The sequence below is a fragment of the Tamandua tetradactyla genome, chromosome 1 (genome assembly GCF_023851605.1).
Source record: "Tamandua tetradactyla isolate mTamTet1 chromosome 1, mTamTet1.pri, whole genome shotgun sequence".
NCBI lineage: Eukaryota > Metazoa > Chordata > Mammalia > Pilosa > Myrmecophagidae > Tamandua > Tamandua tetradactyla.
Window position 1 is genome coordinate 171,174,747 of NC_135327.1, and position 15,274 is coordinate 171,190,020.

Consider the following 15,274-nt stretch of genomic DNA (forward strand, 5'->3'; position numbering starts at 1 on the left):
TAGTGTGGAACAGCAATTAAGGAGCCAAGCAGAGAACAATTAGAGACTATATTTCAGCACAAAGATGGGTCTCTGAAGGAGCAGATGGAGTACGTGATTGGAAGTTAGGACATCTGGGTTCAAGTTTTTATTTTAACACCAACTAGGAATATGACTTGCCATGAGTCAACCTTTAGGGGGTCTCAATCTAATATGTAAAAATTTGAAGAGCAGACTAGATGGTCCCCAGGGTCTTTGGTGTTTTAGATTTACCCCTGGTTAAAGGAAAGCTCTTGTGGGCAGTTGGGTCTGACCAATTATCAAGATAAGAAGATATGGTTTGGGGAACCAAAGTGAATAATTACAGATTTTTCAGCCAGTTTTTATCAGAGTGACATTGTATATCCTAACAAATCAAATAGTGGAGAGAGCTATGATGAAAAACGAGCCTCCTGCCTCTTCCCTTTCCTTCCCATCGCCAGCCCTACTGTCCAGAGGCAACCTTTTAAAAATTTCACTAATTCTCTTTTTAGCTTTTGTTATGGTTGCTTCCATAAAACTAAATAATATTATTAAACTTCTATTCCTTGATTTATGAACTTAAGACAATATCTGTGGATTTTTTAATGAAAAATAAGAATTAGCTCACTTTTTTTACCTGCCCCTTCATCTCTCATTATTTGATATTTATATTACTTGTTAAACTCTTATCTTTGTAACTTTAAAGGGTACGCTTTTAATTTTTAATTCATCAATTTTTTGTTACTGTTGTTCATAGAAAATATGTATTAATTATACCTTTGAACCAGTCACAGTGTCATATGCTATGGTGAGTTTTAAAATGATGAGGCATTGTCCCCATCTCCAAAACAAACAAACAGGTGAAAAAGAAAACTGAATAAAATATAGAGAGAGATATAAAACTTATTTTAAAGCAAAGCAAAGAAGAAATCTGAAAATGCTACCAGAGGACATTATCTAAATTATGTATGTATACCAAAAGAGCTGTAATGTCAGCTAGTATACATGAATAATTGATTCAACAACTTTTAATATGGTCCCTTAACTTGCTATTTGGTAAAATGGGTTTATACATGTTTCTGCCTTCTTTCTATATTCCACCTCCTGAGAGCTACTTTTGTATTGTTATAAGGTTAATATTTTCATTCTCTCCTGCATCCACCACCAAGTATTATGTACATCCTTTTATGTTTAGATTGCTGTTTTTATTGCATTACTTTTCTATGCCTGCACTCCAGATTCGTAACTGTAAAGTTACTCCAAGTTTTTATGTTTTTTAAAAACTAAGGAAATAGGGCGGTGCAGTGGTGGCTCAGTGGCAGAATTCTTGCCTGCCATTCCAGAGACCCGGGTTTGATTCCCAGTGCCTGCCAATGCAAAAAAAAAAAAAAAAAAAAAAAACTAAGGAAATAATCAGGTATGTGCTTAAAGACTTAGCTGCCATTTGTTTACTTATTCATTCAACAAATATTTATTGAAAACCAGAATTGTCATTGCAGTGCATAGTAGTGAAAAATTAGAAACACCCTAAATTAGTAATATTTACTAAGTAAAATAACTATTGTATACTTTTATAGCAGAATGCTCTGTAACCATTAAAAAACAATGTGGAAAATGTTGCTAACATGGAAAAATTCATGCATTATTAAGTGAAAATACTTATATAACAGTATGGACAAATAAGCCCACTTTGTGTTTTAAAATAATAGAACAAGGGCGGGCAGCAGTGGCTCAGTGGCAGAATTCTCACCTGCCATAACAGAGACCCAGGTTTCAGTTCCCGGATCCTGCCCATGCAAACAAATAAATAAGTAAATAGAAAATAACAGAACAAAACTAACCATGTGTGAAACTAGGGGGGAATACGTGATTTGTGTTTCCTTTTATTTTTTTCACCTGTGTTCTAGTTTGCTAGCTGCTGGAATGCAACACACAAGAGACAGATTGGCTTTTAATAAAAGGGGATTTATTTCATTAGTTCTTCAGAGGAAAGGCAGCTAACTTTCAACTGAGGTTCTTTTTTACATGGGAAGGCACAGAACAATCTCTACTGGTCTTCTCTCCAGGCCTCTGGGTTCCAGCAACTTTCCCCGGGGTGATTCCTTTCTGCATCTCCAAAGGCCTGGACTGAGCTGCGAATCCTGAGATGAGGTATGCTGAGCTGCTTGGGCTGTGCTATGGTGAACTCTCATTTAAGCACCAGCCAGTTATATCAAACGTCATTCATTACAGCAGGCACACCTCTTCGCTGACTGCAGATGTAATCAGCAACAGATGAGGTTCACACGCCATTGGCTCATGTCCACAGCAATAGATCTAGGCACCTTCACCTGGCCAAGTTGACAACTGAATCTAACTACCACAACCTGCATTTTCATACTTACCTAAAAAGAACATGTCACTTCTGTAGTAATAAATTTTCTCAACAAAAAATACGAAATTAGAATTGCCAGTCATAGTTATTCTTGCAATACTCATGCTAAAATAATCTAGGACTACTTGATAAGAATTCAGTAAATAATCATTGAATATGAGACTGATTGAATTACAGGGATTCCTAATTTAGTAGTATTGGTACTTACACCTTTATGATTTTATCTAGAAACAAGTCCTTAATTCACTTATCTCAAAAGAAAAATCAATGATTGAACTGTAAGGCAGAATCTAAGAAACAGCTTTAACTGCATGTTGGTTGTGTAATGACAGATCTAGCAGAATTGGGACCCTTCACAGAAGCAACCAGGCAACAATGCTATGTTTCACAGTAAGCAGGATCTGAATAAGAGTGTCCTTTGTACTTGCCTGAGACTGAGGGGTAGGACTTATGGCAATTGATGTTATTTCTCCTTAATGGAAATTGAGGCAGCCTCTAATCCTGCTATCAAATGACAGCTACTTATTTGATTTTTGGTAATTTGGGGAGCAGCTGTGGCCAAACGATTATTCTGCAAAATGAGCCATGCCAGCTGTATTCTGACCCAGTTGCAAATGTCTGGGCCTACCAAACATCCTCTCCAACATGTTTCTAACCCAAGGTTAGCTTCAGCAACTCACCTGCTTGTTATTGATATTTGAAGCTGCTAATAAGCATTTACATATTTGAGAATGCATTTTTTTTAATCTTTCTTATCATTGTCATCAACATTCATTAGGTACCTACTCCATTCAGGGCACTGTGCCAGATGCTGTGTTGTAAGCTGAAAGATGTTGTACAATGTGGGATAGACTGCTTTCCTCTTTGACAGGTGGGTCAGCATTAGTTTCATTTTTAGCAAATTAAATTGCAGTGTAAAGAAAGAAGCTGGTGTAAAGGCAGCTAAAAACTGTGTTCCTTTGGTCCCCAGAATTCCCCAAGTCCAAACTCTGGGTGTTCACTGATACCCCTTACTATACTGTGGGCTTTCACAAGCTGTTGCCTCTGCCTGCACTACCCTTCTTTCATTCCGGTGCTTGACAAACTCCTAAATGAGACTGTCTTCTCCTTCGTGAAACCTGCCTGGATATCATTACAGTCTTGTCTTGTCAGTGCCCCCTTTGCCCTTGGCAAATCTATTAACAGTTATCATTAGAATATGAATTTTATTTTTTAATGACAAAAGCCTTCTTATTTTATTAATTCAGTCTTTCAATCTGCACCTATTTCTTTAAGCTCTTACATTCCAAGGCTTACAGATATGTTTGAATAAAGAAGTTAGGGAATTGGATAAGTAGGGTTCTATAATAAGTAAAAGAAAACTTTACTTTTGATTGTGAACACTTGTGGGTTGGGGAGAAGTCACAATCTTCTTTCTGTCCTGCAGTGTTGAACTGTCATTACAGATGCATCGGCCTGAATTATTGCATGAATCTACTCTATTTGAAATCCCTTTAAACAATGAAATGCAATGACCTGTGAATAGAAGCAACAGTCATTTCAAAACTTAAAAATAGCATGTAGAACTACACTGTTCACTATGATAGTTAAAGCCACATGACTAAATTTTAATTAAATAAATTTTAATCCCTCACTCACATTTCATGTGCTTAATAGCTGCATGTGGTTAACAGTTACCATTTTGGACAGTTCAAATGTTTGGACGGTAAAACATTTCCATAGTTGGAGAAAGTTCTCTTGAATAGCACTAGTCTAGAACCTAGAGAGTTGTCATGTTTTAAAACATTTGGTGATACAGATTCGCCTAACTATTCTTTTCTGTGAAAGAATTTTTGTTCCAGTGAAGAATTTTAAGCAGTCCTTATACATTTTAAGCAGTGTGCTGTCTTTATATATTTTTTCGTTGCTTGTGGCACCCTCTAGTGTGTCAGCTTTGTTATAGCAATAACTTTGTGAAGTAATCTGTGACTTAAGTCCAAGAACATTGAAATAAATATTTTGGAAAATCTGTGTGCATATATTTCTAAGTGTAGCTTTCAATCCATCCTTAAAAGGATCTGTGCTTCAGAAAGGTCAAGAACTATTCTCTGATAAAAATCCTTGTATGATTAAAACTTTTAGTATATGATCTATAAATATTTCTCCTAGTATAAAAATGCATCATGTTGTGATGATAAATGCACAACTATATGATGATATTGTGAACTATTGATTGTAAACTTTGGATAATTACATGGTATGTGAATATATAATATGTATCAATTTAAAAATAAATACCTAGAAGGAAAGATAAAAGAGGATCGTATGGTAGACCATTACAGACTCTGGGATCTGTCCGGTAACTACTTGTTGAAGAATACATTGAAAACTATTCCCTTTTTATTTCTTTGCTTTGTGTATATGTTATACTATATAATAAAAAAAGTTAATAAAAAGAATGCACACACTAGAAAAAAAATAATAATCTTTAAAAAAGATCAAAGAAGAAGGTAGAAGGATTTAACAAATGAGTATGACTCCTGAATTATTATATTGACATTTCTGTTAGTCCCCAATGTCTTGGAGCAGCCAAGAAGGAAAAACCTAAAATTGTAGAACTATAACCCATACCATACTCTGAAATCTGTTCTATAATCAATTGTTGTGGTATGCTTTGAAATTTCTTGCTTTTTTGTATACATGTTATTTTTCACAATATAGAATTTTTTTTAATTATTAAGTTATTAAAAAAAATCATGTAACTTTCCCTTTGGCGTTTCTATGTTTTCACTCTCTTTGCATGTGGTAGAATAATAATAATAAGTTACAATTATGTAATGTCGTTAGGTGCTGTGCCCCATTTTAATCCCTTTTACAAATATTAATTCATTTGGTCTTCACAGTAATTCTGTGAGGTAGGTTCTGTTATTTTCCATATTTGATGGGCAGTCAAACTAAAGCATGAAAGTTGAGTGAAATTTGTTCTACGTTATCAGCGAGTGGCAGAGCAAGGATTTGAATCCAGTACCCTACCTCCAGGGTCTATACTCTTAACCACCCTGCTATAGAAATGAGGAAGTGTTTAAGTAGGAGTGGGGTGGAATAGAGAGGAGACTTTCTGTACCCAGTTGTATAATAAAAATTTTTTAAAAACTACAGACAAACTCTAAATCATTGATAGGCATTGTGGAAATTAGTAGTCAAAACTCACTATTGGTTTTCAGTAGATATGCATAGATCTGTATAGTCTGCCAAGAACTTAGAGAGATAGATGGTCAAAGCTGCCATCGCTACCACATTTCTGATAAACACCTAAACTAGCCTATTCATTGAATAATATGACATTTTTTGTCTGTCCTATTATTATAAAAATACATTTGTATTATTTATAGTAATGTGAAGTCGATTTTGAGGCTTCTTGAAATTTGTGTTCATATCTCCCTACTTCTTTCTCTGCCCTCTATTCTAAATGTCCCGTTTCCCTTTTCATGGGGCATTTTATACTCTCCTGCTTTGTTTGCTGGCTGCCAAAGCTCCCTTTCTGACTGCCCTTATTCTCTTTAATACTATCTTCCCTAAGAGAAGGTCTCCCGTTTTAGAAGGATTTCTCATTCTTTTCTATTCCTCCTTCAGCTCTGTTGATTCTCATTGCTTTGGAGTTTTTGGTTTAACTGATGTATCTAACTCCACTGTGCCACTTGTATCATTTCATTGTACTTTAGGATTCCCAAATAGACATTTAACATTTTAGAAGGCAGGGACCATTATCTTACTTAACTTTTTCATTTTATCTGCTGATCTCAACATACTGCTTGGCCTATGGGAGACTTTGAGGAATTATTTTTGAATAGAATTATTGAGGATTTTGAAAGTCAGGCAGAGGGAGTCACATGTACTGGATTCAGGAATAAAGAACACAAAGAATGCCATAAGGAATGCTTTGGTTTTGTTATAGTTTTAATCTTAATTTAAGGAAAATGAGTCTTAGGTGGTTTGAAAGAATGAAGACCAACCTGGAATTAGGGGAATTATACTGTCACAGACCTGAAGAACAGGTAGCAATGTGCATAGAAACGTGTTTCAAAAAGAGAAGGTAGCAAGGTGGTCTGACTCGACAGATGACTAAGAGTGGGAGGTAAGAGAGATGGGTCAAAGAATACCATGTGGCTGTGACCTTGAGAGAATGGTAGCTTGACTTCTGGTCTTCATTTTCCCTTGTGGGCTTCACATGATAATACCTCATACACACCTAGCATGGAACTCTGGGACTGTTTCTCAGAGTTGGGAAGGGTAGGTGTCTTGGGTGAGGAAAGTTCAGATTATGAGAAATGTTCAATTTGAAGTGAATATGTATGTTAGAAGTTAATAGTGATAGCAAGACAACCCAAGGCTGAGGTAAGGCACAGCTGGGAAATACAGGTAAGGTATGGTTGAAAAGTACTCAGTGGCATCAAGGATGGTGCCTGGGTTTGAAGCTTCATGCAAGAGGTGTCATGGAACGCAGAGATGCCAGAGACCAAGATGGGTGAGGCAGTGAAGCAGAAATGGCTGGCTAACAGGGGCCTCACTCTGTTGGAGGGTTCTTATGAACAGTTTGATGAGGCAGGAGCCAGTCTTATTTTGTACCATCCCAGAGATTGACAAAACTGTTAAGTAGTTCATCTGACTGGAGTGCTGAGCATGCAGGTCAGAGTTAGTGATAAGATTAAATCCTAACCCAGCAAATAGTCAAGTGTAAATTACCTGGTAAGTAGTGGAGTTGGTATTGGGGGGGGGGGGGGTGCGCAGGACTGCATATTAGGCTTTTTATTATGGTCCAGCCCCTGCCTAGTTCTCTGGCCCATCTTCTGTCCCTTTGCTAAATTTGTCCTTTCCCATAGCCTCAGAAAGTATTTTGAGGTCGGATTCAGTTGCTTTTGTTTATGATAAAGAAGCACACTCAGAAACGTTAAATGACTTTTGGCTGACTGAGGCTGCTCAGCTAGGTGATCGTAGAGACAGGATCAGAAATTAATCTCCAGAGTCAGTCCAGGGCTAAGTTCAGTAAAAAAAGGTAGAAAGTAGACATTGAAAGTGATGAAAATTTAAGGAAGGTAATTTGTGAGAGATTTTAATTTTAGTTGTTCAATGAAGGATCTCTATTTCACGGTAAAACAAAGCGGCAGATGAAAAACTAACTCAGTACTTGCATAGATGAAACAGCACATGTAAATCTATTTTCTAACTGTCCCACCCTCCCTTTATTTCCCTCCAGTCTTTTATCACATGCTTATTTACTTGAAAGATTGAATTATACTAAAGCATATTTATACTGATGCTTGATTAGCTGTTAAAAGAAAAGTGGTTTACATTGAATTGTATACTTAAAATGGGTCAGTTTTATGGCTATAAATTATATCTCAGTGAGACTTTTTAAAAAAAGAATAAAAATGGTTTAGACAATCATTATAGTATTGTGGCTCTTTACTGTAATGGCATTAGAAGAACGGAGTAGAATGACAGGTTAGCCAATCAAGATTGGGCTAAATTCCCAACCTGTTTTTTGTGAGGTAGAGAGGTGGGGGTGTGGGTTGGGGAAGAAACTTAGCCTCTTTTTTTAGGGTTAATTAAATTCATGATTTTGTACTCAACTTCCTTCATTCAGTGTATGGAAGCGGAAACCCTAGAAGTGGTCTTATAAAATCGCCCTTAGAATAACTTCTTTTTTGAGGGAATAAGAAGTGCAGATCTGCTGCTTACCAGGGCTCTATGTATAATTTTTGGTGAGAGCATATATTGTCTCCCTTCTGTATCAATCGGGGTCTAGAAAACCATGCAAGATATTTCAGAGAATTTAATTCTGGGAATTGGTTACATAGGTGTTGGGAGACTAAATGAGCAATAAGTAGAGGTAATCCAGATATTAATAAGTACAGGAAGCAACCACCGCTCCTAGGGCTGCGGGAACAGAAGAGAAGAACCTTGGGACCTTAGAGGGGCCCCAACACAACTGGTAATCTGACCTCTGAGTGGATGCCAACCATCACAGGAGAAGGGGCACAGCTGGAGTGGAGAGATGAAGCTGTCCTCTGTTACTGGAGAACTGCTGATAGTAATAAAAACAGCAAGGATATCCCTTCTCCCTCCCCCCGCCCCTTCCATTCTCACTCTTAACAGGAAGCTGACAGGCAAGTCTGGAAAACATGGATGGCTGATAGAGCAGTACAGAACAAGAATAGATGAGAGCTTGGAGCTAAGAGGCCAGAGAAAAATCACCAGCACAACTTTGTAGGGAAATTATAAAAGTTTTAATCATCTAGGCTAGCTTCAGTAATTAAAATATTCTACCAATTATCTCCAAGCATTTATTTTGGAGCAAATTATGTTAGGTACTATTCATAGAAACCTTATAGGCCCAAGTCCTGCCTTCAGTGTGCCTATAATATTGTTTTCACAAAAACACACGCTCACCTTTAAGTCATTACAAAGATGTGTGTGGCAAAGCGTGTTTATCTCATGTGTCATATGAAAACATCACTATTAGCTGGATTCTTGGCCTGTTATTAATATTAATGAATATTTATAAACTTCTTCAATAAATTGGAATGAAAATATTATGTGATTATAGGCATAAAAATTTTTGTTAGTTTCAAACCTCCAAATTAGGAAATTAGTCTGACTCAAGACAAGGCTATTTCTAAACTTTAAATGTGCAGTCCTCTTGGCCCTTAATGGGGCTTGAGTTTGCCAGTGACAGTTTGCCCTAGCGTTTAATTTTATTTTTATTTTTCAAAATGATCAAATTTTTTTTTTGTATGTTGTATGGTGGGATCACGTTTCATTAGTTTTCCATGTGTGTATCCTGTTATTGCAGAACCGTTTGTTGAATTTTGTGTTTGGTTGGTTGGTTGGTTTTTGTTTGTTTTGCTTGTTTGTTTTTTTGTAAAGTGCATGGACCAGGCATTGAACCCAAGTCAAAATGATCAATTTTGAAGGCTATATTTATTTGTTTTTAAAATTCATTTTGTTAAAAATCAAATTAATATATTTTTATATGATTAGAAAATCAAATAGCTCAAATAGACTAGAAGCAGCTTACAATGAAATTCAGTGGGGTTTTTTTTTTATTTGCCACACTCTTCCCCTACTCCCCAGCCCCACTTAGCTGGTTTCTATATAGTTTAACTGTTTTGTTTATGGTATTATAAAACAAGAATACCTCCAGAGCTCTAAATAAAATGTCTACACTACTATTTCTTGATTTATCAAAGTTGAACATTACTAACTTCTTTCTGTGAAAGATTAACTTCCTGCATTCCTTTCTTTTCCTCTCTCGCTCTCTTTTTTTTTGTTTGCATGGGCAGACACGGGGAATCGAACCCTGGTCTCCGGCATGACAGGAGAGAACTCTGCCTGCTGAGCCACCGTGGCCCGCCCTCCTCTCTGTTTTTGATAGTATTGTAATATTAGGTTCAAACTACTCTTGATAATATCTCCTGTCTTCCTCCCTCACTAGGTGAGAAGAAGATATTAGTGCTCCTAGCGGTTCCTCCACTTCTCCACTCTCCTACCTCCCAAGCCTTATTGCTTTTACATTGTCATGGTTCATAACTTTTACATAATTTTCATAGTTTTTACATTCTGTTTTGTATCATATTTAACTTTCTGTACTTTTGTCTACAGTCTGAAAATGGAAAACAGTAAACCTGCATTTACATGACTATGACTTTTTTTCATTGTAGAGCTCAGTGATATGGAATCATGTTTTTTTTTCACTATTTATCCTATATCACCTTTAGGCTATCCAAAAGAGAATGCTCCTAGGTCAAATGGATTTTCTTGAATTAAGTTCTATTAATTATTCCAAATTTTGCCACATTTTACCTTGCTTCTATTTTCACCCTCTCTGGTACCATTGTTTGTTTTGTTTTGTTTTGTTTCCTGCGGTGTTAAGATTTTGATCTTTTGCCCTAGTTATTCCCCTAGAAGCCGAGTCTGAAGTCTTCAGGCTTCTTTGAGAAAAGATGTTTTGTTGAGTAAAATTTTCCTAATTTTGAAGTTTATGTTCTAGATGATATCCAAGAATGTAATTCAAGCCCTCTTCGTTTCCCGTTCTTGCCCAGATTGTAGACCTCAGATGCACTCTTGCTCTGATACTTTCCCTTGGGCAGTTCTTGCAGCTTTTCTTTTGATATGGTAATGCTATTGATTAGACTAATGCTTTCTTATATATTTTGTTATACCTTGATTAGATATCCTGGCCTCCTCTTTACTCCTACTTTGATTTTTAAAATACTCTACATTTAATCTTACCCATTGTGTATGGATTAGACCAGATTTAACTCCCATGGACATTTCCTCCAAATTCCAGTAGCTCCTGAGGCATTGTTGGTTACAATTACTGCCAAGGTGCTCTGGAATAAGAAAATCTATTTTTTAGTCTCTCCCCTACTGATTCAGAAGGGCAAAAGTAAGAACTCCTTTGTACCAAATTGCATACCACCAACCCCACCCCCCAAAAACCCTTATAGTTTAAATAATAAAGATGAAGCATATTACTCCACCCCCACGTGATGTTCCAAGCTCAGAGAGCTCATTATCATGTTAAATTATTGTTTGGGAGAGTGTTTTTTTTTTAAAAAAAAGATCAGATATAACTAATCTGCTCAACATCACTGACTAGGCAATAGATAGATATGACCGTTTAATTGCATGTGATGTTGCTAGTGGTTTCATTTTAACTTTTTTAATCTGTTCAGAGAAATCACTGTTGGGTCCGTCTGCTGGCTCTCCATCTTTTGTGTTGTCATGATATTATACTGGGGGTGCTGGTTTCCTTGTTTTATGTCTGGGAGAATAGAATTTCGGTTGCTGGAGTTAATGTGATAAAGTAGCACTTTTTAGATGCTGAACTCCAAGTCTTTTACACATAATTCAGAAAACCCTTTTCTCAGAGATGGGTGTCTGATTTAAAGATGAAGAAATTGAGGCCTAGTGTCTGTGAGACTAGTCAGTTAATGAATTCACGAAGACAAAGTCATGAAGACATAGGAATCCTAGTGTCATAATAAAAAATAACATTACTTACATTTGTACCTGGCACTGTGTACCTTACTGTATTTGACTCATGTAATCCTCATATGGTCTAGTGAAGGTAGGTACTGTCATTTCTCCATTTAAAAAAAAATGAAATTGAAGCTTTAGAGGTTAAATGACTTGTCTTTTAAAATTCAGGTTATCTAATATGTTTTCATGTTAGCAGTTCCTATCAGTTTTGCCATCAAGAGAATCTGACTCCTCATGGATGAAATCTAAAATACCTCACTAAAATTGACTTGAGCAAGTGGGGCATGGTGACCTCCAGTAGTATATATATGTCATTCATATCTGGCTTTAAACAACCCATTTTATTTATTTTATGAAAACTCCGAAAGCATCATTTACAGAGTACTCTGTAAACTCTGCTTCTTTGAATTCTGGTTCATGGAAGCCTGAGGTATCTTTGCCTTAGCCATCTATAGAATGTGCTGAACAAAAATGATTAGAGAGGCTAAAGGATGGGATGGGGGAGGGAGCTAAGTGAGAAGGGATGAAGCACTGGGCGGGAGTGACAAGCCTGTGAAGCAGACAGCCCTATTGATTTATGCCGTGAACCGCATTCTGGAGAAAAGAATTGAAATCCATTATGCCAAGCGCATAGCATACAAATCCCTTTGAAAAGCATTTAGATGTCATCTAATCCCAAATCATTTAAAAACAATTTTGAAGCACATAGTATTCTAAAATGCCCTGAAGTAATTAGTCTCAAACTAGAACAGTGAAATGAATGGAAAAATAGCATTTAATAGTACCTTCCTCTTACATATTATGTTTAATTGTGTGACTTAGAGTATAAAATTGCATTTTAGATATGTACAGATCTGGGGGCTTGGATATATTTCCTTGGATATTCTGAAACTTACACCAAGAAAACTTAAGGCATCTTATCAGGTACCTTTGTTACAATATATATATTGCAATCATATTATATACATGATTTCAGACTTACAGAAAAGTCCCAAAAATAGTACAAAAGAATTCTTATATGATCTCCACCCAGATTTCTCAGATATTAACATTTTACCCCATTTTCTTTACATATCCATATTCTTTTACCAGGTACCTCTTTAAAAACTCCATTTGAAGGACTGAGGGTGTTGTGAAGGTAGTATACCATGCAGAAATGGGACTGGAGAGATGACCTATAGGACTGGGGAGATGATCTCAAGCAAGTTTGAGAGAGTGTGAAAAAAGAAAGTGTGAAAAAGGGGTTCAAATGATAGTTGAGTGATTCCTAATCCTGTTTTTGTGGTACCCTGTTGTTGTTTTATTTTTAATTAAAGTGAATTTCATTTTGAAACACAGAATGCTCCTTGGAATAATTGAATATTCCCAAGTTAAGAATCATTGAGCTAGAAGGTTGATTTGTGATGTGTAGAGTACTATGAGAGTGAAAAAGAGAAAATTAAAAGTTAGAGCAAAAAGAGATTGGAAATAGCCCAAGAATATAAAACAGGAACCAAGAGCCTCAGAACAGAAAAATTTGGTTATCTGCATGAAAACATTTGACCTGAAGAAGAAAGGCCTGCATAGCAGGATGTGGCTTAAGAAAGCAGTCACTCAGAGGAACAAAGGATTTTAGAAGTACTCATAAAGGGAAAAGAGTTTTACAATAGTGTAAAATCAAAATGAGAGAAGTTGTTTGCATGAGTAGATGATTCTGCTCTTTTTACCTGTTGCCATAAAGGTTACATTTCAACATCTGTGTGACTGCTGCTGCTGTTTGAACTCTAGATATGCAGTGCTGTATATTATTACATGATAGTCAAAGTTCAAATTTGTGGGTGGCTATGGGAGGGTTTCTACATTTAGAGATAAAGTTAGCACACAGGTTAAATGCTTAGCTTTTCAAATGCATCAAAATTTAAAATGCATGTGCCTTGACCTATCCTTTTTTACCTTCAAGAATTTATTCTAAAGAATAATAACCAAATAAATAAAGTTTTAAATACAAGGGTGTTTTTTGCTATGTATCAATAGGTAATTGGTTATATAAATTATAGTATATCCACATAATGAAATATTCTATAACTGTTTTAAGAAGAATGTGGCAGATCTGTGTGTTTTTACATGGTGAATGTTCATATATATTGTAAAAAACAAAAGACATAGAACAGTGTGTGTGGTATGAGACTCTTTGGGTCTAAAATTTTTTTTTTTAGAAACAGCAAATTTATTTATAATTGATGGAAGAGAAGGGACAAGTTTTAAGTGTTGTAGGAGAGCAAACCTTTAAGTTACTTTATAAATTCCTACATTGTTTCAGGGTTTACAAGAAGCAGCTTTATAAGTGGAAAAAACGATTTGGATAATTGCATTTTTGGAAAAAAATGTTTAACTCCCATTTTAATTTGTCTTTGAAATGCAAAGAAAATATTATATTTTATCTAATTTACTTGTGTTTTTGTATCACAGTGTCAAAATACTAGTCACTGGGTTATTTTAAACATCTTTTTATTGTTGTATTTAAATATCTTTTATTGCTATGTAGTATCAAGGGTATCTATTGTTTTGTGACCTGAGATATAAAATTAGCATAGTGAGCTTTCATCAAAATGGATTGACAAAAGGAAAATATTCCACCATTTTATGTCATGTTTGAATGGTGATTCCCATTCCCTGTGACTCAGTGTAATGAGATCTCTAGTGAAGTAAGAAGCTTGTGAAAGTTTCTTTGCTCTTTAGTTTGAGCATTGTGTTATATTACACACTGACTCCTGTTCTCTTGCTTTTTTTTGCCTTTTTTCCTGATAGTAGGTCTTCATGGAGGAGCACGGAGTGACTCAGACTGAACACATGGCTACCATAGAAGCCCATGCTGTGGCCCAACAAGTACAGCAGGTCCATGTAGCCACCTACACGGAGCACAGTATGCTGAGTGCTGACGAAGATTCCCCTTCTTCTCCTGAGGACACCTCTTATGATGATTCAGACATACTCAATTCCACAGCAGCTGATGAGGTAACTGCACATCTGGCTGCTGCAGGTAATGTTTTTTGGATTAGAAGCTCTTCATTTTTTGCTTAGCTCATGATATCATGTATATCTGAGCCTAGGATTCAGGTACTGTCGTATTATTTCCATCACCTTGGAACTTTGCTGCATACCTTGAACAGCCTGTATTCGACTGAGACATGAGTTCTAGAACCATTTAGTATCAATGTTATGACTTGGGTTTTGTTTTCTATCTACTCTGCCAGTCTTTTGACTTTTAGTTGAAGCATTTAGTCCATTTACATTAAATGTAATTACTTATATACTTAGGTTTCTATTTACCACCTTTATTCTTTTTATTCATCCCACCTGTTCTTTGTTTACGTTTTCTTCATATCTTCTTTTGGAATGGTTGAGAAGTTTTTTTTTTGTTTTGTTTTTTTTTTTTATTTTTTCTTGTTAGTTTGGAAGTTATGTAGGCTTTTGCATAACTAGGGGTACCACTGGAAATTATAACATGCATGCTTTACTTTATATAATTGGTATTTTTCATTCCCTTCCTAGACAATGCAGGTTTCTTAGAATACTTTGAATTTCAGGTTGCCATGTCTGTTAATTAATCCTCTCTTATTTTAAAAACCCCACCAGACATCATTTTTGTTTTATATAATGTTCATTTCTCTTTGCATCTCAAACCTGCCTTTGGAAATCATTTTTTCTGACTAAAGGCACTATTTAGTATTTCCTTCAGCATGGATCTACTAGTAGCAATTTCTCTAGGTTTTTGTTTAGGAATATATTAACCTTCAATCTTGAAGATTATTTTCTCCAGGTAATACAATTCTAGGTTAGCAGTTATTATCTTCCCTCATAGTGAAGATACGGTTCCACTGTATTCTGTTTTCCATT

The 15,274-nt window shown here is 35.9% G+C and overlaps 1 protein-coding gene across 12 annotated transcripts in view; it reads left to right on the plus strand.

Moving 5' to 3' along the window:
* The window catches only part of NRF1 (nuclear respiratory factor 1), a 145,194-nt gene that overhangs the window by 27,690 nt on the left and 102,230 nt on the right, over window positions 1-15,274 (plus strand). For 5 of the 12 annotated variants that reach the window (XM_077130065.1, XM_077129834.1, XM_077130377.1 and 2 more), the window contains 3 exons: window positions 2,067-2,151; window positions 3,153-3,245; window positions 14,186-14,417. In XM_077130065.1, the coding sequence (XP_076986180.1) occupies window positions 14,195-14,417 (223 nt within the window). In that variant the 5' untranslated portion in view covers window positions 2,067-2,151; window positions 3,153-3,245; window positions 14,186-14,194. Of the gene's footprint in view, window positions 1-675; window positions 2,152-3,152; window positions 3,246-11,954; window positions 12,323-14,185; window positions 14,418-15,274 lie in introns of those variants that run through there. The other 7 variants (XM_077130335.1, XM_077130285.1, XM_077129913.1 and 4 more) reach the window with 6 other exon arrangements.